This window comes from Carassius gibelio, chromosome B7, assembly GCF_023724105.1.
Source record: "Carassius gibelio isolate Cgi1373 ecotype wild population from Czech Republic chromosome B7, carGib1.2-hapl.c, whole genome shotgun sequence".
Lineage (NCBI taxonomy): Eukaryota > Metazoa > Chordata > Actinopteri > Cypriniformes > Cyprinidae > Carassius > Carassius gibelio.
The window spans coordinates 19,850,853-19,874,875 of NC_068402.1; the positions used below are offsets into that span (position 1 = coordinate 19,850,853).

The 24,023-nt window shown below is 36.6% G+C and overlaps 1 protein-coding gene across 1 annotated transcript; it reads left to right on the forward strand.

Annotated features, from left to right (window-relative positions):
* The first annotated feature begins 809 nt into the window (after positions 1-809).
* Positions 810-23,355, forward strand: ncapg2 (non-SMC condensin II complex, subunit G2). The gene is made up of 27 exons (XM_052562051.1): positions 810-943; positions 1,360-1,450; positions 2,338-2,526; positions 2,623-2,737; positions 6,096-6,253; positions 6,357-6,491; positions 6,591-6,685; positions 7,324-7,480; positions 7,803-7,895; positions 8,027-8,152; positions 12,016-12,195; positions 12,566-12,718; positions 13,061-13,283; positions 13,441-13,535; positions 15,276-15,449; positions 15,580-15,650; positions 16,046-16,199; positions 16,284-16,460; positions 18,928-19,038; positions 19,869-19,997; positions 20,344-20,443; positions 20,777-20,970; positions 21,174-21,314; positions 21,492-21,595; positions 21,679-21,779; positions 22,929-23,031; positions 23,144-23,355. The coding sequence occupies exons 2-27, from the start codon at positions 1,373-1,375 to the stop codon at positions 23,211-23,213; spliced, it is 3,426 nt and encodes a 1,141-aa protein (XP_052418011.1). The 5' UTR covers positions 810-943; positions 1,360-1,372; the 3' UTR covers positions 23,214-23,355.
* Positions 23,356-24,023: the final 668 nt, after the last annotated feature.

A 24,023-nucleotide genomic window follows, 5' to 3' on the forward strand; every position in this document is an offset into this window, starting at 1 on the left:
AAATAAAATAGTAGTAGTAGTAATAATAATAATAATAATAATAATAATAATAATATTGACACAGCCATTGAAAGTAATGCTAATAGTAGTAGTTGCAATAATAATAATAATAATAATATTGATACAATTATTAATGATAAGGTATTGTAAAGCTGCCTCTGACATCCCTCGTGGCCATGGCATATGATAGACCCCCGCCAGGGTGTAGTTGCAAGGGGTTATCAAGGTGAGGTGCTTCGGGGCCCAGGGTCACCAAATCCACACTCATTCCCAGCCGTCCCAGACATGCCACGCTTACCCTGTCTTGTGTGTGTGTGTTTTTTTTTTTTTTTGTTTTTTTTTTATATATATAAATATGTCTGCTTTCATTGTTATCCTCATGATATGTTTGTCAACTAGTGTGTAATGCATTTAAAAAAGTATGGCGTGTAACATGGAGCAGCCCAGTACAACGCCCAAGCTTCCATGTCCACACCACACTTATCCTGTGTTTTTTTGATATTTTTTTTATGATAAAACTCTTTCTAATATCTCGGAGACTTTTTCCACCTCTTATGCCTTGTTCAGCAATGTTGGAAATGACTTGGCTGACTGATCGTACAACGTACTTTTGGCTCCGTCTGCTGGACATTAGCGGTCAGTTTTAGATTTTGAAATAGTAAATGAACAAGCTGAGTAGGTAGCACTTGATGCGTGTTAAGAATCATAAATAAGGTTATACAGAATTAAGAAAATATATTTGATAGATATATCGATTAACGCCATTGCATTTAAACTGTAGCGCGTCCATCTTCCATACAGCAGGTGACGCTGCCACATCAGAACGCCGCGAATGAAACGTTACGCCTGACGTCATGACGCTTCTTTAATTTTGAGCGGGGAAACATTGAAACGGACGGAGCGAGTACCTCTGAGGATCTTCTGTGTGTAAACAACCTGACAGGTTTGCTCCGATGAAAAATATATTTGTAATGTGCTGTTATATGAGCTTCCGTGTCGAAAATACTGTTAAATTAATACTTGCACGATTGCATACATAATGTCTTTCTGTGAACTGGGGCGTCGGACAGGGGTAATGTTAACTTGAATGGTGAAACTGAGTAACGGGTCCATAATGATATACTGATTTGTATTATTACTGTTATTATTAATAATATGATGATTGATGAGGTGTTGTGTTGTGAGAAGCCTACTCCGTTGGTTGTGTGACTGATTTGGTGCTATGCCCTTGCTGTGAACGGACAAAAACATAAAATAAAACTTAAGTGTTAACGTTACTCGCCGAAGTGTGCAGTAATCAGAGCCGTCTCTCAACGGCTCAGGTAGTAATTGTGTTTCTCTTTCTCTTCTGTCTGCTAGGACTGTAAGCGAGATGTCGAAACGAAAGCAGTTTCTGGAGTCTGTCCATCCTGATCACGTCCAGGATTTTCTGACCTTCGTCGGATTACATGTGAGCCATGTTTACAACCAACGCTCTCTGTCAGTGTCACTAATACAGTTTAATGTCAAAACAAACTGTTAATGAATGTGCATGTGTAGTGAGATTCAAACTTCTGAAGTAACGTTACATAAAAACTGTACTTGCAAATAAAGTAGTAATATAAACAACAGACCATTTAAGATTACTTGAAATTATATTTCCATGAATGTTACTTAACACACTTAAGTGCACAAGTTACTTTGGCATGCTTTAAGAAGCACTTTCTTTGAGTTGTCTAATATTAAAACACTTACTTGTTATTCAATTATTATTCAATATTACATAAGAAAATGTATTAAATAGCAAATTTAACATTTCAAATATGTTTAACTACAAAACTTTTCAATAGAAACTACATTAAAATCTTGTTTACTATAAATGTTTGTCAGTACATTTGACTGTACACTTTAAACATGTAGCACAATAGAAATAAGAATCTTGTAGAAACAACAATAATAGAGACAATATAAATAATTATGAAATTGCATATAAAGATGAACTAATTGCATTTAATTAAAAATAACATGAATTTAAGTGTCTAGAAACATTAAATTCTGTTTGAGTCAATTCTTTTTAAGTATTCACACTTCTTATTCACAAGGCATTGTACATATTGTTATCTGCTTCATGTAAATTACACTGGATACATGTTTTAACTGTTCAAACAACTAAAGAGAACAAAAGATAAACAAGACCTTGTTTTTTGACTTTACTATATGGTAGTTTCAGAATAAAGAAGCAAAAAGTCTACATCATTCAGACTTCCAAGCTACCATTGAAATCAAGGACATAGAAGGAGATAAAACATTGGTCTGTATTATCCATAATCATCCCGTTTATCGCTGTTTATGTTACAGAAGGATGGAGCGGATCCGTTTGACCTGGCGGAGGTTTTGCCGGAGCTGCAGAGGAGTCAGAGGCAGGAGCTGTGGGAGAAACAGCTGAAGCTGCTGCAGCACAGCCTCACCGCTCACCCTCCAGAGCGCTGGATCACTGGAGCCGAGGAGGACGCGGGTGACATGGAGGTGGAGATATCTGAGGAACAGGTAAAACTGCTAATGCTTTGAAAGAGGCCGTAAACCAAGAGCAGTTTTAGGGAATGTATCAAAATGACAGGTGGTTTGTTGCTGTTTCCTTTTCAGATACAGACAATGGCAGTAATAGAGGGCGTTACGATTGTTTCTACAGTCTCCATAGATATTTTGCAGGAAAATGACAACTATACTTCTCTTCTCGAATGTGCTCAGACGCTAAACTGTAAGTACTGGTAAATCATTAAATATCTAGTCATTAGAAAATGTTGTGAAAGCATTGACGTACTGAAATACTGAAAGTATTTTTTGTTGTTTGTTTGTTTGTTAAAATGTAATCTGACTTTAAACTGTTTGTAAATGCTTAATCATTTTATCAGATTTTAATATTTACACATACAACCATATATATATATATATATATATATATATATATATATATATATATATATATATATATACACACACATACACACACCGTATTTTCCGCACTATAAGGCGCACTTAAAAGCCTTTCATTTTCTCAAAAAAACTGCAATGCACATATATATATATATATGGATCAAGGTGCTCTGTCAAAATGTTGACATTCTCTTTAGCACAGCTCCATCTAGTGGATGCATAACGCAAACCCAGTCAAACGTTTGACTGCAGTATCTTCTATTCTATGCGCCTTATAATCTGGTGCGCCCTATGAAAACAGTTCTAAAATAGGCCATTCATTGAAGGTGCGCCTTATAATCCGGTGCACCTTATAGTGTGGAAAATACAGTACACACACAAATACATGCTTATAGGTTTTGAATTTCAGTTTGGGTGCATAATTCTACTCATTAACGTGGGAAATTCCCAAAAATATTTCATTGTGAAAGACGTTCGGGACAGATGATATGATTTTCAAATGCTTCTCAGTCTGTGCAGTGAGCAAGATGACGCCAAAGAGAACTCACTCAATTCAGTACTCGCACTCCCTCTGTAAGACACTTTCTCTGAGCTCACACCCAAAGCGGGCACACAGATCCGCATCTGAAACAGCCTGCAACTACAGAAATGAGTTTTGTGTTCAGCCTTATTGTCTTACTTGTCTTTTAGTGCCCCTATTATGCCATTTTAAGGTTGCTAATATTGTTTTATGAGTCTTAAAACAGGTTTACATGCAAGGTCAAAAAACACATTAGTTTTCTTGAAAAATAGATTTAATTTGACCTAATTTCTAAATGATTCGTAAACAGCTCTTGCAAAGCAGTTCAAAGAATCAGTCTCTTTAAACCCCTCCTTTCCATGAGCCCTCACTGCTGTGATTGGTCAGATGGTGCAGTCCTCTGTGATCAGTCCAGAGCTGTAGAGATTGGCTCTGGATTGGTCTAATGCGTACAGCGCATGTAGGAAATGAAACGCTTAATGTCATGACGGAATGACAGCCCTGGAGACTTGTCAATGAATTGAATTGTGAATGAATTGAAATTTTGACTGTTAGTGGGCAGGCAAGTTGATGACGTAGAACATGGGCGAACATTATGCAAATATGTTACTTTGTGACGTAGAGTCGTAACAGAATAAGAGCCGTAACGACTCGCTCAGGCGATTGCATTAGGTGCCTTTTTTCTTTATTTATCATGCACTGTCGGCTTCAAAGCTTCGCAGATAGTTTATGTTCACATACAGCTACATGACACACTCCATTAAAGTTAATTTTCACAAAGGCACAATAGGGGCACTTTATAATTAATTTTAAAGTTTAAAATCTTAAAAAAAAAAAAAGTTATTTTTAAGTAAATTCCTCATAATATAAATTAGAGCTGAAGATCTTTGCCCGAACCTGACGGGACCCGTCGGGACCCGACGGGTTCGGTCGGGTTCGGGCTTAATTTCTATCATCTTACGCGGGCTCGGGCCGGGCTCGGGCTCGCGCTCCGGTTTGCGAGGTAAACGAGCGGTCATGTGATGTGTTTCGATTAGCGCGATAAAGATGCGAAAATCAATGCTGAGCAGGTGTAATGGAGGCTTGCCTCTGGTGATTACGTTTTGGTTGCACCAGCAACTAAAGCAAAGTCTGAGGTGTGGAAAAGTTTTGACCATGCTTAAAATGAGAATAATGAGTGAATAATGACGCACCATCAGTGAGCGCAGGAGCGCGCTGAAGACATCTACAGTGGATTCATTAATTTCCCTCCACAAAAACATGTAGACCTAGCCTAATCTCTGTGAGTAAAGGTTTTTCAAATGATAACTAAATATTCATTGAGTCTTAAATGCATAATGTTGAGTATTTACGCTAATGTTGGCATTATTCTTTTATTAAATAAAGCAAATCCGGCGGAGCCTTTATCTTAATTTCGTTATTGCCAAATACCCATCTTAATTTAAAATTTATCTTAATTATTTTTTTTAAATGACTCATTTTTATTTGTGCGTTGGTCTATTTATAGGTTAAATGAGCCTATGTCTAGAATGCTGAGATGTTACGATGTGACACAGGACTTATTTTATTTCTTTATTCCAACTTCCAAGTGGTCAAGTCTACGTTAGTTATGAGTAAATTATGTTAAAAACATGAATAAATTGCTCATTGTTGGCAAAAGGCAAAAGAGCTGTGTGCGTGCGCACATTTGAATAATGTCGGGCTGTAAACGGGTTCGGGCTTTAAAAAAGCTGTCAATCAAAATGTACTTGTCGGGCTCGGGCCGAAACCTGTCGGGCTCGGGTCCTGTCGGGCCTAACTTTTAAGGCCCGATTACAGCTCTAATATAAATATGAATCAAGAACATTATACATTGTAAAACACAAATACACTGCATGACAGAACATGTTTAAATGATTGTAATTTAAAAATGTCAAAAAATATCCCCCAACTCTTCCCTCAAATAAAAAAATCCCTAAGAGTCCCCCAAATGGGGAATTCCCCACCAATTTCCAAAATGAAATTTAGGCCCTATATATTTAATTGTAGGTAAGATTTATAATAAATGTCCACTTATACTACCATAAAGATTTTTTAAATGTTTTTAAAAAGTCTCATGCTCACCAAGGCAACATCTATTTGATCAAACATACAGTAAATATGCAATCATTTGAAATTATATCTACAATTTAAAATAACTTCATTAATTTAATATTTTAAAAAGTCCTTTTTGTGAAGGGGAAACTGTTTTTTTAAGCCATTACTCCAGTCTACAGAATCGCACAATTCTTTGAAAATAAATCTGCTGAATAGTTGCTCAAGAAATATTTATAATTATTATTATCATTGTTGAAAACTGTCATGCTGCTTATTATTTTTTGTGGAATTGTGAAACTTTGGTTCTTTGATGAATAGAAACCCAAATAATAGCATTTATTTAAAAACGAAGTATTTGTATTGCAACATAAATGTATTGTCACTTTGTCAATATAATTTATCCTTGATGAATAAAGTAATAATATATATATTTCTTTATGTAATAGGTTAAATCCAGATGTAATCTTACTTGATACAATTTTTGTCATTTCACATCACCTTTGTTCACTTCAAAAAGCTTAATAATTCAACATTTTCTTAAATACAGTGTAGAATCTATTTCCTCCATTGTTGTCCTTTATTCCAGGTATAGAGAGTGCTTTGCCACTGTCCCACACACCCCTCCAGCAGGCTATTCATTGGCTGTTTGAATGCTGGTGGAGGCGGGATCTAAAAGGGAAGGAGGAGCTTGGTTGGACTGCTTTCCTTGTCTGTTTGGAGAACACGGTTACACTTGAGAAACCGGTACTAGAACCACTTTATATCATTATAAAATATAAACTGGCAGATCATTTAATATTCTAAATAGTGGATGAGAAATGTTTATGTTTTTTGGGTATGTTCCCAGGTCAGTGAGCTCAGAAGGCTCTGTACTCTACGAGAGGTGCTTCTCAGTGTGGACTTTGCATCTGAGAGAGGGCAGCAGGTCATCGATCCTCTCCTCCAGTGTTTCTTCAGGCCCTCTCATATTAAACAAGAAGAGGTTTGTGTAGATGTGTCTGTGGGCTCATACATTCGAGGCATTATTTTCTACTTGTCATTGATCTTTTTTATATAACTCTGGTTATTGCTCATTTTTCAGGGGAAGCGGTTCCTTGCCTTCCTTTTTTCTTGGAACGACAACTTCATTCGGATGATTCATGAAACTATTAAGAATCAGCTGCAGTTTTTCCCAAAGTATTTCAAACACTCATGACCTCTTGTTTTATAATGCTTAAAGGTGCACTCTGTAAATTTGATTGTTAAGGGACAATATGAGGGTGAAACACCATTTGTAGTAATGTGAATCTGAAAACCTGCTACACTCTCAAAGTATAGATGTTAAATATAGAAGCTGCAACAATGGAAGTTTATTTTATGATGTGTATGTGCATTAAATGCCTACCAAGAATTTTTTAGTTTTCTAGATGTGATCTCAAGATGAGAGTCAGGAATACTGACTTGCATTTTTGGACTTTATGTGGACTTGACTGTCAATTGGGATGTATCTTTTTAATTATTTTTATTGGGTAAATTACTCAGTGCACCTTTAAAAATATTAAATGAAATGATACTTCACATATTTGGTGTAAAAATTGCATGACCACTTCTACTTGAGTAGGGGAGTTATCAGGTTATCACTCACACAGACTCATTTTCTCTTCACACAAAACTTGTGCTTATTAAAACAAGCCAAGCAAGACGGTTCTGTAGTAACTTCACATATTAATCAGACAAGCAGTGTTCGAGTGGTCTCCGTGCTATCAAAGTACACTGTGCATTTGTTCTGTTTGATCTGATATATATATATATTTTTTCTTCCGCTCTACCTATAGAACTTTGTCTGTCCATGTGGCTGAGATTTACTTCAGAGCATGGAGAAAGGCATCAGGCTCTTTCCTGGAGGAGATTGAGTCCACTTGCATTCAGGACTTAATGCAGCATGCTATGCTACTGCATAGAAACTCACCTGTACACAGCAAAGTCAGACAGGTGCCAGACTGTATTTCATCTTTATTTCAGTGAAGTGGTTAATTAAATGTGAACTTGTTAACGTTCAATAACTTTTAAAAGTTTAGGGAGGCTAAGATGTTTTAATGTTTTTAATAGAAGCCTTTTATGCTCACCAAGGCAGAATATTTGTAATTTTTTACTTGGAAAATTATAATAAAACAACAATTCATAATAAGAGAAATCATAAGAAGAAAGCTTGCTACTTGCTACTTAGACTGGAGATTTGACAAATGGAACAGATCATTTAGTGATGTGAAATTGTAAACTGTAAGTGAAAAATTGTCCCTGTCTCTGCATATAGATCCTTACATATTTCCACAAGCAGAAGTTTCGAGAAGGTGTCGATGAGATGCTGAACAGGCTCTACAAGCCAATTCTGTGGAAAGCATTAAAGGTAGATCATAAATCAGTTGACAGTGTGTTGTTTTATTGTGCTTGTATTTTAAACGTTGTGCAAGACTAAATTTGGTGCTTTGAAGTATATCACCATGTTCATTTAGACACGTTTTTAATCGTTTTCAACAGGCCACCAATGCCGAGGTTCGTGCCAATGCCACACTGCTCTTCACTGAGGCTTTCCCCATCCATGACCCCAGCATGAGCAGTGAGATGGTGGACCAGGCTGTCCAGAAACAACTCGATTTACTGTTTGTATGTCTTGCATTATTGTGCATTATCAGTATTAGGGGTGGTGAAAAAAATCGATTATTGATTAATCGCGAGTATGTTATGGACGAGTATGAATCGATTATTAAATTTTCAAAAATCGATTTTTTTTTATTTTTTTTTTGCATTATTTTATTTTGTAAAAAAAAATTATACCGGGAGTTGAACGTCACGAACGCGCCCAGTTCCAGTTAGCAAGCAGCCAGAACAGGTGTGTAAAATGGAAAAACCAGGAGCGAGCAACCAACCGAACCACCCAGCTCCATCTGGGCTCAAAGCAAGCGTGTGGATTTATTTTGGTTTTCATGGCAGGAGCTCTAACCCTCTTGGCGCCATGGTCGAGTTTACTCGACAAGATGCGGCACTGAATAAAACGGCCGATTTTGTCAAATAGGGTGTCAAATTTCACGCGACCTCCCCTGCACCAGATAGCAGACATGTAATACTTAATCTCTGACTCAACAAAAACGTAATGCTCCTTAACAAAATATTCGAGAGCGCATTGAATCAGTGCGAAAAAAAAGCGGAGCTACTGTGAGAGTGAGCCATTTTATCTGACCAATGTTGTCAACGTCAGCGAGTATTGGCATTAGATTATTATTATTATCATTATTATTTTTATTATTATCTAATGGCATCAATAAGGCTTCAATAAACCCGCAATGAAGTGTTGGGACTTCTATTCGCGGACACTGATTCTGAAGGGGAATATCTGTATCCAGAAGATGACGGTGATATTGAAAGTGAAAGTACACCAAGCACAAACGGTGAATCCTTTGCCCAATGTAAATGGTCCTTTGCCAAATGTCAGAGGTGTGAACAATGTTTGCAGGGGTCGGAGTGTTCATTGCGAAATTAGCAGGCGTGTTAGTGTTGCGGGGACGAAGCGGGAGATTTTTTCCGCGCTAGACATGTATATTTGTCTTCTGACTGCACCTCTCCGCAATCGCGGTGACAGTATTGTAGTGGAAACTTTGTCTAATGCCTCTGGGTATGTTAGACGAGGTCGAAGTATTCATAGGACAGTTAGGAGGCAAGGTGGGGAGTCGCAATGACCCTGACAGTAGTCCGAGCTGTGCACACTCGGCGCGTGCGCGAGGCAGATCTGGCCGGGCTGCTCATAGCAGAAGCAGAGGCGATGTGACACGGGGCATAGATTTTGAACTAAAAAGGTCTTGTCTACTTGTGTTTGTGTGTCATATGAATAATATATATGTGCCCCATACATGGAATCAGAGTGCCTGCTGCATGTAGTAAACTGAAAATCCCAACCGCTACATGCATTCGGTTTGTTTCTACCATTTATTAGTAATGATTTACACAGTTTGTTTACTACTTACTGTTGTGAAATGGAAAATCAATAATCGTTAATCGAGAATCGTTAATAATCGAAAATCGACTGTAATCGAATCGGGACTTCAATAATCGTAATCGAATCGAATCGGGAAATCAGACAGATTAACCACCCCTAATCAGTATGTTGTAAGTGTTCTGTGTGTGTAAATGGAGTGCATTAGTGTACACCCATTTTGTTTTCAGTGGCCTTGGTTACGGACGTATTTATTTTTAGAGAATAAAAAAATTATTTAAAGGGGTCGTTGGATGCGACATGCACTTTTACAAGTTGTTTGAACCAGTGATCGACCGATATTGATTTTTTATAACCGATACCGATTATTTGCATGTTTATGTACCCAATAACCGATATGCAGAACCGATATTTATTTACTGTTATACTTCTGTTTCTGACAATTATTCTAACACAAATGAGCTGAAAAAAAAACATTTTATTTATAACAATCACTCCCTCCTTGCATACAAAAAAAAACTTTATATTTATACACAAATAAATAGAGGGGTCTGAGTCCAAAAAATTTAAGTGCACTGTTATTAAGTGTCTTTGTTTTAAAATAAAAGCTTTGATGAGGTAAAAAAATAAAAACGGGTAAAAAAATAAAGCACAAAAATGATCTAACGTTAGATCATGAAAATGCCAACTGACAAAGTGCTGTTTGACTATAATTTAATCAACCGCGGTCGCGCATGGAGATAATAAATAATTAATTTCCACAAAGCGGTATATGTATATGTGTATTAGCGAAATAATTGTTATGTAGTAAATGATAATATAATCTAGGGTGTTTAAACAAGATAATCTTGTCAAAAGTTTCATTCAGTGGCATTGCTTGAGGTTTCCTGATCATCAACCCAGGTGCTGAGCAATATGAACGAACTTTCTCTTCTAGAAAGTTAGAGTGGTAGAGTGTTCACAACAGATAGAGAATTAAATTCAACGCTTTTCAGAATCAGAATCAGAATGAGCTTTCTTGCCAGGTATGTTTACACATAGCCTACGAGGAATTTGTTTTTGTGACAGAAGCTCCGCAGTACAACAGAATGACAGCGACAGAACATAAAACACATAATAAAAGAATAAAAAAAACATTTTTTTATTTTCAACATGCACTCATTCATGTCTGTTTTATTTAATTCATGTAAAGATACGTCTTCATTGGGGCAGGACATGACGAACACTACGTAACTCAATGAGTTCGTCTCAATTGTTTAGAAACAAGCTGCATAAATTAACTATATCAGGAATTTATGTCTCAGATCTCATTTGTGCATGTCTGTTATGTTAAATAAAGTTGATTAATTAAAGCAAACCAAGTAGAACATATACTTTACCTGTGCACTGAGTTGTTGTTGACTGATCTCCTCAGACGCCTGGGCTGCAATGGCGGAAATCTCAAAACGGCCACAAGATGGCGCAGTAAATCGGCGAATCCGATATTACAAAACCAATACCCGATTATGGAAAAATGCTTAAATATCGGGGGAAAATATCGGTAAACAGATACATCGGTCGATCACTAGTTTGAACTGTAATGTGTGTTGGCAGTGTGTGTACACAACCATCCTATAATGATAAAGATCTCATTATAGATCTTTTAATCACGTTAAATAATTTCTCCTTTCTCATTTCAAGCCATTCTTAGATGCCTGTCTGTGTGAACTCACAAAGACCCAGGCCCCTCCCATGATTGTTGATTGACTCTAGCATTTTGCCTTAGACCCGTCCTGAGTAAACTGTCAACAGTCATTCGGTCATTGTTTCACGGTTGGAGCAGATGTAGACAAGAATGACTGCTAAGCGATTGAGATGATCTGTTGTTGTATGTAATAATAAACAGTAGTCTGCTAGGGATATGCCGGTATCAAATTTTCCTGTTGCGATTAATTGCTCATGCTTTTATCACGGTATACGGTATTGTCACGGTATTGATATTTTGTTTTTAAAAAAAGTGGTCATAATACAGTATTAATTAAAAGGTTAATTAGCTTTTTATAACAAAAATAACTAAACATTTAAATACAATAAAGCAATGCAAAACAATAAAGTAAAAAAATTTAGACCAATTAAAGTGCAAAAGAACTATTAAGTCCCATAGGTGTCATTTTACAATAAGACCTCATTAGTTCCCCATTAACATTCACAATGAGCAATAGCTACCTTTGCTACAGAAGTTATTAAACAAAAAAACAACAACAACAAAAAAAACTCTGTTCATGTCAGCTCATTGAATAACACAGTTGCAACTTTCGATTTTAACAACGTGTTATTAAATATTGGAATAACTGAGATTAATGAATGTTCAGAAGGATTTTTTCATTGGCAGTTTATGTTGACTAATGAATTAACTAATGTTAACCAATGAAGCCCTAATGTAAAGTGTGAATGTACAGTAAAGAAACAAAACTCTAGGGCATGTTGTAGTTCAGATTAAAATGAATATAAAAGATAGTAGCTTTAGTGGCTATGAAATTGACCCTTTCTGTCTCTATAGGCTCTTCTTGATGACCCACAGCCCCTCGTAAGATCTTCTGCAGTGCTGGGTGTATGTTCTGTCCTGGGTCGTTGCTGGGAGGTCATCCCTTCCACGGTCATCACTGACCTACTGGAGAAGCTCATCCTGCAGCTGGCTAATGACACAAGCTCTCCAGATGTCCGATGCTCTGTGTTCATGGTAAAAGCCCAACCATCTATCAGCCACTTGAGAAAAGAGCAAAGTGATTAGAGCGAGATGGGGAGCAATTGCTTAACATCTTTACAGTTTTGCAGTGGAATGCAATTTTAAAGCCATTTACAGCTTGAGAAAGGTCACTGTCTTGAATCACTGAGTGATTTTTAGCTTGATTTAGTCATTTAGGAGTTTCAAACTATAAAAGGATTTTCAAAGGGAATTACCAAATCAATTTACCAAATAATTAGTTAAAAGTTAAGAGTTTAGCATATTCATTTTAAATGAATATGTTTACAGTTCATTTGAACTTTTTATTCTTTTTAACTATTTTCCATCATCGGTTTGTTTTAAAACCTGTTTGTTTGCTCTGCAGTGCATATCTATAATTCTGGATAACAGTTTAAGTCATCCTCTCATGGAAAAACTGTTGCCCGCTCTAAAGAGTAGCCTCCATGACAGCTCTGAAAAGGTGCGTGTTGCTTTTGTGGGCATGCTCCTCAAGATCAAGGCTGTACGGGCAGCCAAGGTAAGAAAAATCAATGTTTAAATCACATTCTGAGCCCTTCCAAGCTATAACTGAGACTTGTCATAGCACTTGCATATCATGCATATGCTCTTTTGTTGATGTTGATTTGCTACCATTGTCCTCATAAGTCACTTTGGATAAAGCTACTGCTAAATGACTTAATGTAAATGTAAAATAACATTGACATTGTTTGACACTTTATTTGTTCTTTAACCAAATTTGCTTTGATGTTAACCAAATGTCCTTTGAGTTAAAATGTTATTATAAAAATATAAAAAGTTAATACAAAGCATTAGCATACTAATTGTTTGCCTATTTTTTTCCCACTTTGCCATGATACAGTTTTGGAAAGTTTGTTCCCTGGAGCACCTGTTGGCTCGATTGGAAATGGACTCTCCTCCAGTTTCCAAGCGAATCGTCAACCTCCTGTTCAACTCCTTCTTTCCAGTCAACCAACCAGAGACTGTCTGGTGCGAGCGATGTGTCACCCTGATTCAGACAAACCCTGGGGCGGCTCGAAAGTTTTACCAACATGCTTATCTGTACACGGCTCCTGCTAATATAGGTTAGATTGCTATGGATTACCCAGTAAGCTTTCTTAAATACGAATTCTGTTTTATATTGTGTCTTGACTTATGAGGGTTTAGTTTTGACATTTGGAAGTACAGTATGTGTCATTCTCAGATATGTGAATGTAAACTCACAGTGCTTTCTCTTTGTAGTCAAGCTGATGCTAGTGATCCGAAAGTGCCTGAATGTGTGCATTCAAAATGCAGGAGATGATGAAATAACATCTAGCAATAAAGAAAACAGCACGGTGAGACTTGCTATGCACAGCTGTTTAAAAGTTTGGGGTCAGTAATTATTATTATTATTTTTTAAGAAGTCTTATGTAAACCAAGGCTGAATTTATTTAATCAAAAATACAGTAAAAGCAGTAATATTGTAAGAAAAAAAAGGCTTCCAGTTTAAAAGAGTATTTTCTATTATAATATATTTAAAAAAGTTATTTATTTCTCTGATGGCAAAGCTACATTTTCAGCATTCATTACTAGAGCCCTGCATTTCAGCCCGAGCCCGACGGGCCCTGACTTTTGACGCCCCTCAGGTGGGCTTTGGGTCAATTTTCATGTTGTAGTTTAAATGCGGGCTTCTCCTTAATTTCATATTTTAGACATCCATCAATTAGTGATAAACAATAAATTCTGCACTGGTGGAAACAACACAAGATCATGCTATCGCAACTGAGCGACTCAGCTGTGTTTATTGTCCTGCCTGCAGCAGCCTGTATGCTGCGAGCCATCAGCACAGCTGAACAGTTCTGTTCAAATGCACACTATAGGCTTAGGCTTGCCGCAAAACACAGGCAAAAGTAATTACCATAAATGTGTCAGGGGAAATACTAAGGAGATATTTGAATTATTTATTAATAAATTAGTGGTTGCCGATCCTGACTCGCCAACTCCGCATTAGAACTCACCTTTAGAGAGAAGTGCATCTTTACTGATTATGATTATAAAAAAGTTTTTTTGTGTGGTTTTTTTTTTCCGTTAAGTTGTAATTTAAAGCTTTCTATAGATATATTTATCATGTATGTGAGGCATGTTTTCACATGTTTTATTTTTGTGAAGAGCTCCAGTTAAAGATGAGGCAGAAGAAAGCACATCACATGTTGTGCTTTTATAAAATAAAGAAAAAAAAACAGTTTAGTTTAGTTTAGACCCTTTATTGTTACAAATGATGTATTACTGTTACCTTCATGAGCAAAAATGATGGCGTAGCCACTGAAAAATGGAAGTGATCGTGCTGGCACTTCCATGTCCTGTAAAGCGTGCTTCAGCTTCCACTCTCCGCACAAATTATTGGATATCGCGCACATTATCTAGTTTTAATGTTTAAACATTGTTATATGATTTGAGATGGCTAACTTGATCAAAAATAGGCTCACTGTCTACCGCTGGCTGCTTGTTTGTTATTTAAAAACTTACTTATAATATATAATATAACTTATATTTAACAAACAAAAAAATGCTTTTTCTAAATTAACTTTGAAAAACTAAACGAAACATAACCACTTTACCATTACGCACAAAACTGAACAATTTGTATACTTCATACTTACTTTTTCTGTTTCTTTGGAACTTTTGGTCAATTTCATGCATCCATGCTAACCAATTATGTATGACTTAAAAAAATACTAATCTTTCAAATGGTAGTGTATGTACAGTCATATTCTTTGCAAACTGAATCTCACCTATATATTATTATTTAAATTATTAAATGTATTTCATCCAAATGTTTTCCACAAAATCCAACAAACTGTCGAGCAATGATTGGGAAGTTCAGATGGATTTAAATAATAGTAGTAGTAATAATAATAAATCCAAATTTAGTTTTAAGTTTGTTAGAAAAATTTATCTTAAACATCTAATTTAGATTTAATTTTGAATAAATAAGCCTAGCTCTCCCATTGAACATAGCCATACAAGCTGGCATAGAGTTAAAAAGGGAAAATATAATCAAAAATAATAATGTTTATGTTTGCCATTGTCACTAGATGTTGGAGGATGTTCTCTCAGTTCAGGACTCTGCCACCATGGCCAGCCTGCTGGAGATCCTCGTAATTCTGTGGAAAAGTGTTCAGAAATCTCTCATGGCGAACCAAGAGGCCTTCAAGTACACCACGTCAAAGTTTGCATCAGTTCTGCCTCAGTATCTTAAAATCTTCCAGGTAAGGGGCACATTCACACAGAGAACCAAAGGACGATTTAAAAAGCAAAGCTGAACACCCTTAAAGCTGATGCAATATGGTTGCAACATGACGCAGTTTTGTGCATATGTGTGTGTGTGTGTGTGTGCAGGAGGAACGGTGTAAAGCCCCTCTCATTCTTCTAGCCTCTCTACTTCCTGCCTCTTCCGTTCCAGCTCTGAGGTTAGTAGGACTCTCCCTCTCAACTACCCATCTGTGCAGCTCACATTGTTAAATGCCTCATTTTAAAGCAGTAGTGCAGCTAAAAATGAAAACACCCCCTTGACATGAGACGAATCTGAATTGAAATTTTTCGGGGCGCTATTCATGCAAAGGACAGTTCAATGAAGACAAAAGCATTTCAAAATCATCTTTCCTGCTGAGTGTCTATACAGTCTGTATGGTGTCTCACCATCTCCCCAGAACAGCAGGTTGGCTCAGAAGCGAAATGCCAATTCTGATTCCTATTTGATCCAAAGGCGTTCTCTAATGCTGGTGGGATTGAGTGTGTTTTGAAGGCTTTAGAGCGATCTGTAGTGCTGTCTGGGTGTACTGCATGACTGTGTTCCTCTCTGCAGGAGTAAAGTAATGTCTCACTTAAGGAGTCTGAAAGCGGGCACCGCTGTGACAGCATACAGTCAGTCGGTGGAGTGTCTCTGTAGCTGGGGGCAGATCAGCCATATTGTGGAGCTGATAGAGAACTGGCTTGTGGAGGCCGTACCTGTGAGAGCGGTAAATGTCCTTTAGAGTGTTTATGTGGGGGTCATGAGGGTGTTTAAGGTGTTTTCATATCCTCTATGATCCCTCTCTTCTCAGCAAGGTGATGAAGATACATCTGGTAAAGTGCATTTTGATGGGCTGGAGGACTCGAAACCAGATCTGGGCCTAGACTATCTGGATTATTTACTCCTGCACCCTAAAACCCGAGACCGTCTGTTCATGCTGCCACTGGATCAGATTAGACCACTCCATAAGGCCCTTGACAAATGGAAGGTACAGAGGTTTGATGATTACTATTACAGAGAACTCTCTTTACGTGATATTGCTGTCATTACGAAGTCAATATGTTAATTGCAGGTTTTCACCAGTCTTGCTGTAAAGATACTGCTGCATTGAGCTGTTCAGCTAAATGACAGTGTTGTTATTGTATTGGTCGAAGCTCTCTAATAGGTTGTGCCAATGGGCTAGTTGCATATCTCCTCCATCTTGGATTTCCAGTCTAGCGAGTGAGTGCATAGATACTTCCAGTTGTAAAAGGATACAACTAATACATGACAAATTCAAAGATTTGTTTTAGCAGATATTTAATGCAAAAGAAATCGTAAAAATATACATAGATAATTATTTATGCAACATCTTTCACAAAACCAATATTAATAAAACCACACAGGTAGCCTAATGCAAACACCGATCTTTTAATGAATGCCTGCCCACCATAATTACTTTGTTAAATTGTACAGTTAGTTATGAAAACATATGCAGAAATCTCAGAGTGTCTCGAAACAATCGCTTGAAAGTCACAAACCTTATAAATTTATAAATAGCAGACAGAACAAAATCAACTCTCCAAAAATGTACAGTATTGCAGATTTGAGTGGTTTGTGTTTGAATAAAGAGATTTCCATTGCCCGACTAAGCACTGATGCTGAGCCTCATAATCAACAGAAGAAAGAATGAACCATTCTTACCACATCCGTGTGGTATCTGAATGAATTTCCACACATATGTACGCAATAATGTAAGGAGGATGTTTTCTCTTGTTTTTAATATACAGCTATCCGCATTATTTATTTGAAAAACATTTATTATGTCTATCTAGCCAAGTTTTGTATGTAAGTTTCCCCTTACAGTAAGTGAAAATGTCGCAAGACCGGTAGTAAGTATGCACACACTCGCGTTGCTGAAGCTCACCGGCGCCATCTTGTGCATTGAGCCCATAGAAGATAGTATCATGTATCGATGATAGTCACAGATATTGTCGCTTTGGCTGATGCCTTTGATGATATATAGACTATTTTTATTATTGTTAGTACTTTATTTTTATTATTATTGTGCTAATATTGTTATCTAATTAATATTAGGGCCTATTTGTTTCATCATATTTTTTTTACGCATTTTTTCAGTGTTGTGCATTATAACCAATCACACACGATTCCATTGAGTTTATGAATGCTATGGCCAATCAGATGCGTCGAGATGAGTCATGTTTTGTTGCAGAGTTCGCACTTGCTGATGGAATTCTGCTCTCTCAAGTATTCTGTCATCTAGTGGTCGACCGATATTTGGCATTTTTCAAATATCGGCATCAGCTAGTTTTTCTGCTTGGCAGATGTGTTCGAGGTGGGACTTTTATTTTGACGTCTATGAGAGCGGCAGCGCCTGAGCACACACAGTGCTCAAACTCTCTTTCTTGTTCATCTTCTTGTTTGTCACCGTTAACCGTTCTGTCTGATATGGATAGAAGTCCGTCTAATAATAAGATAGAATGGTTAAATAAAGGAATAAATGTATGCAATGCAATGTAATGCATTTCTCCATTTTAATATCATGTAATCTTTACTGTGTGCTGTATGAATAATGAGGGTTACCCTGAGTTTATTTGAAAAATATGATTCCCAGTGCACACAAACTATTATTTAATACTGAGTGCTGTGTTGGTTACAGTGTTTACTTTTTTTTTTTAATTACATATTTATTTATTTGTTAAAAATACTGTCATCTAAAGTATAAGCATGTTTCTTTTACACTTTTTTTTTAAATACACTGTCAAATGATTTCAGTATTTCTTAAATATGAATAATAATAATTGAAAAAAATTAATTATCGGCTTTATATTGGCTATTATCTCTCTGCTTTCCAAGATATCGGCATCGGCTGTCAAAAAACACTTTTATCGGTCGACCACTACTCCCAAAGTGCAGATGTGCGTGCAATAAAAAGTACAAGAGATTTATTTATCACACAGTGTAGATAGCTTCACTGATTAAACTGTGCTGTATAAACTCAATGCTAGACTGAAGTCAGTGATGTTCTTTGATAATGTAATTGAGGAACTGTAAGGATTATGTTAAATACAAATTCATTCATATTAAAAATATTTTATGACATGACATCCATATGTTACTTGAATATGTAGTTTATGCTGCTTTTAGCAATACCCTGGATTTGGTTCACTCTCCGGCTATGAATCGAAGTAAATAAATGTACATGATAATATCGCGTATCAGCGATCTCACAGGCTGAGAATGTAGCGATGGAGCATATTAGAATAGTTTTGTTCAAGGGAGTTAAGGTCTTCAGATATTACATCATATTTTTTCTGCCTCTATGATCTTTAAAAGACCAAAGTGTTTTTCTGGTGGAAAAGTTTTAAGGTCCTTTTATGGTTAGTTCAGAATTGATTGCAGAATGTACCATCATTTGGGAGCTATTGTCATTTGTGTTTTGTATATGTGTGCAGTCGCTGTTGTTTTCCTCTCTGAGTGGAGCAGAGGTCAGTGTGGCAGTCACTGAGACAGCACTGAGAGCTTTTATCTTCCATGGCCGACTCTGTATCCATCTTCAACACAAAGTGAGTGTACAGCAGTAACCCCTCTGCATTCACTCTTTGAGTCTTTTACACTCCAAACAAAGCCGACATCCACTGAACATACTCACACAAGGGATGTTAAGATGTGAAGAGAGGTTTAAAAGAAATAAGTTGTCTGTCAGTACTTTAGCTATGCATTCTCAAGCACTGAGGTAACACGACACAATTCATTTCAGCAGTTAAAGTAGGTCTCAGAATCTCAAGCTATTATAAATGCAAACTCCTCACCTTTCAGTGACATTTCACTTTTTTAAGCTTAAAATAGGTCACACATGAAATTTGCTTAGATCCAATGAGAAGTGTTTTTATTGGAGGGGGGTGTCCTAAAAGGGTCATGTCTAAAAAGGGTAATATTATTTGCATTTTAGGTCAGCATTGCCGTCTAATTGACTAATATTGCCTTCTGAATAGCCTGCTTAGAACTTCATCTTTTGTAATATGGGATTTTGACACCGTATTTTCAATCTTGATTTTTTTTAAACGTTGCAACAATATTATTATAAAAACAAAATTATTACAGTTTTTGACATATGAGGTAAAACATATTTGTAAAAATTACCTTAAAGTAACTACAAAAGAGCGTGTAAAACAAATACCTTTTAAAAGAAATTCCACGTAGAGCATGCCCCCAATCCAAGCAATCTTCACACCTTTTTTCCTCCTTACCTGTTTGCATCTCTGTACAGTAGAGTATTGATGTTTCATGGCTGTCCGTATGCTAAACTGTTCATGTGGTTTTCATTGGGCATGACTTGGATTTTGTCTTTTGTCTTGGATAAAGTCATAATCAGCACCTCTTTCTGACCCTACAGTACCCAGAGGAGCGGGAGTTCCTCAAATCTCTGGAGCATTCTGTGTCCTGGGTAGAGAAAAGAGTCCTTCCTTTCCTGGCCAGCTCCAGCAGTGAGCAGCAATTGTCTTTAAGCAGGAAGACCATAGAAGTGAGTGGCATGATCAGTGTGGAAGTAGATTTTGTTGGTGGTGGTGGTGGTAATTTGTCAATTTAAATTGTCATAATATTTAACAATATTACCTTTTTCTTTTCTTTTTTTTTGTATTTTTGATCAAATAAATGCAGCCTTGGGGAGACATCAAAAACATAAAAAAATCTTACCAACAAACATTCAGTGTACATGCAAAAAATCTGTTTTATATATAACATTATTACATTTAAAATAGTTTTTTCCTTGTTGAAAATGATAGACAACACATGAAGTCTAATCTGTGCAGACACAGATTTTGCATTATCTGTATATAATTTGTTTCCCTTTTCTGTGTCATTGTCAGAGTTGTTTAACGGTGTGCAAGGATGTGCTGCGGGTTTCTTTAGGAGACAGTGATTTCAGAGACCACTTACTGCAGCATGTGGCTTCGGTCCTGCAGACAGGTGGATAAGTCTTAAGTCTTTATGCTGATGTAGGACCTAGTGATTGCATTATAAACTGACAGATTTGTGGTGTTAGTCAAGATATAAATACATGTTTAAGCACTTTCCCACAAAAGTTTACAAGTGCTGCATCTGTGATGCCAAAACCCAGAAGACTCATTCACCGTTCAAGTTCCCCTGAGATTTTTCTTACGGGTTTTTCAATTAATTAGTAAAATAAGTTCTGTGTTGAACATATGGTAAATTAGTCTTCCGGGTATTGATATCTTGATGCTGCAGCACTGTATAGCGTAATGCTTTTATAACAATTGTTGTGTATGTGTGTTCATTTAGAGAAAGGATACATGTGCATCCCTCCTGTACTCGCTCTGCTTACTGAGGTGGCACAGGGCTGCCTTTCCCATAAGCCTGAGGATGATCCGGAAGATCAACTGTCCCTCACTATCCGCATTTTGACCAACATCTTCCAGAAAGTTGTGGAGCTCATAGCACATCGACTGCGTAAAGACAAGGAAGAAGGGCAGGAGGTGAGGTGTTAACACCTTCCTCAAATACACTTTCCATTTCTGGATGTTTCTGAATGTGTTTGACAAACGTGTGTGTGTGTGTGTGTGTGTGTGTGCACAGTGTGTGTCAGTTTAGTCTTGTTAAAATTTGACTGACATTTCTGCATGACAAAATTTTTCTCCTGACACTTTATTTTCAAAAGCCTTTCTTTATGTATCTTTAGTTGTGTTGCTCTTCTGAAGAAGCTCTCTATGACTTCTTGCTGGTGACTAAGTTTACAACTGAGAGGTCAGAGTTCATGACCGGAGTCTTTTCATCACTCTGTGCAGCAGTTATTATTGATATCAGCCGCACCTTGCAGAAGGTAAATCTGTGAATTGTTTCATTTAATTGAGTGCTGTTTGATGTTTGTGTGGCCTTTCTCCTTTGTCTTTTTTAATTGAAAGACTTTTGAGCTCAAACCATTTCTTTTACTCTGATGTCATCTTTAAATGAGTTATTTGAATAAGAAATGTTTAGTTTTTGATGTTTCTTCCTGCAGATCTCTCATGTGGAAGAGGTGTTGACTCCAGAGACGGTTAACGACCTTCCACCTCTCTCGAACACCATACTCAAAGTAATGATCAGATCGCCCGCTGTTACCAGGTAACATTAAACACCAGCCAGAACTAAAAGCCTATGTTCATACTCGAATTGAACAATTCTAATCATTTTCTGGTATGTTCTAGGTTTTTTCTGTCTGAAATGAGCTCCTCCATAGAGTCAGAGGCCATCGATAGTATCACACAGTGGGCTGCAGTTACACACATTCTGACCATCATCCAACAATGTGAGTTTTTTGTTACTGATTTTTAGTTGTTGTTAAGGCCCATTCACACCAATAAAGATAACAATAACATTATTAGCATCTGCACCAACAGACCATAATATTGTGCTATATATGCACACTGCAAATGTCATCTGCCACTTAAAATGCTCAAGCTCTGACTATCATCAGCTGGACAAAATAGAAAATGATTCCAGTCATATTGTTCCTCTGTGTTATCTCTACTGTAATTGTGTTCTGGCCTTCCATATTCTCATGAAATTATAATGATTTTTATTACACGGTTCTGTGGAATACTTGTTTCTGATTGATCAGTTGCAACATACTGAGGTATGTTATCCCTCGATAACAACCAGTAAAAGCTGATAACACAGGCTTATCTGGGTAACTGAAGTCGGCGCTGAACTCTTGCTAGGAACAGTTTTTTTCGGTGGAGGCTTTGCATTTGTTTAGCTAATAAAATATTAAAACTCGGTCTCAAAATGGTGTACAGTTGTTTAATTATGTCATCCTGCTATCACATACTCACTCTCTCGTTTCATACAAACACAGCTGATGCCATTTTGCTATGATTGTTTTGTACGCTGTAATGGATTATAAGATAACTAACAAACTGGTAAGATTTTAAAACATTTTCGGCTTAAATCTTTTATTGTATTAATTATTTATGAGGTGAAATAAGTAATACGTGGTTTGACTGCACCTTTTCCCTTAAATGTAATTTAGTTTGAATTTGCCGCTTACTCGCAACTGCTGTGTTCACGGAAGCTTTCTGTTCAAATATTTCAACTCAAATCAATATTTCATATCTAATTATGTGGCAAGTAATGAGCAGGATAATGTACATCCTGCCGGATGTACATTATCCCTTGCTTAACAGTTATCGTTATAGTTATCACCATTGGTGTGAATGGGCCTTTATTTAGTCCCATCACTTGAATGCTAGATAGTAAGAATTTGTGAAATTTCTAAAATAATTCTCTTACTGAACACATTCTCAAAGATTTCATTTCATAGAACCTAAAGCATGTATCAAGTCCAGTGGAGTTGGACTTGAAGTAACTTGAGTGATATGAAGTGAATAAGGAGACCGAATAAAAAAATCCTCTGATACATGATGAAGATTTTACCCTACTGCTCTGTTCATTACAGCTGATGCATTTATGGTGGAGTTGAAGGAAATTGCTTTGTCTGTACGCAGACAAATACAAAACTATTACAATGTCACTGCTGAAAATGCTGACGATATACAGAGGTAAGAGATTTAGATGTCATATTGTGAAAGCATGCTGTCCTAGACTTTATTTAAAATGACAGCTGTACAACTGTTCATGGTGTTTCTCTCTCTCTCTCTCTCTCAATCTCAGGACCATCTATGAATCCACTGTCAGGATGCTGAATGATATCCTAAATCTGTGCCAGCAACCAAGCAGTTAAATGGGGAAGCAAATCGTTGCGAGCTTCTGCATACTTTATTTCTTATTTTGTTCTCTCAGTTGTATACTGTCTTGGATATTTTTATGTTTTCACTCTATATTACAAGAATATTCACTTTATAAACAAAACTTGCTTAAAACTTCGTCTTGGTTCATTGGAATTTTTATTCATTTTCTTTTGTATGTTTCCATTTGCATGCAACTGTAGGTTATAATCTTATCAGTCATTGCAATTCTGTTTTTTTTTTTTGTTCTCCATTTTTTAAGACATTTCATTGAATCTGGTTTACCTTAAGATGTTACTTTTGTTTAAGGTTTCTTTGATTAAATGCATCCCTCCTATTGACCTTTTTTGCTTTATACTTCAATACACTGAGGTGTGATGTGTTGTTATACTTAAACTTTGCCCTGTTAAACTGTAGACAGACGAGTAATTGGCTTAGTTAATGTACTCTAAGATATGAATATATAATTGAATATTTTTTCACAGTGTCACGGTCTAAAATCATGGTGTGGAATAAAGAAAAAGAACATGAGATTCAGACTTATTTTGAAGAAAGCGATGTTGCTTAAGCCTGAGCCTAATTGTTTGGGTGTATTATGACTTCTACCATTACAATATTATTACTACATTAATTGTTTTCACCTTTTTTGTAGTTCGCTTTTCTTCACATAGCCCTAGTGACACTTTACCATTAATGCCCAATTAAATCTCTGACCCGACTTTTAATTAATCTTGTCATAACTTAAAGTGAGGTGTGCCCATAACCATTTAGTCTTCTCTATCGGTCCATGGTGAAAATTTCACGTT

Excerpts from the sequence above, each read along its gene's own strand:
- ncapg2 (XM_052562051.1), top strand. The coding sequence starts at position 1,373 with ATGTCGAAACGAAAGCAGTTTCTGGAGTCTGTCCATCCTGATCACGTC. Across the intron at positions 7,481-7,802 it reads TACACAGCAAAGTCAGACAG|ATCCTTACATATTTCCACAA; the intron begins GTGCCAGACTGT and ends CTCTGCATATAG. Across the intron at positions 16,200-16,283 it reads AGGCCGTACCTGTGAGAGCG|CAAGGTGATGAAGATACATC; the intron begins GTAAATGTCCTT and ends CTCTCTTCTCAG.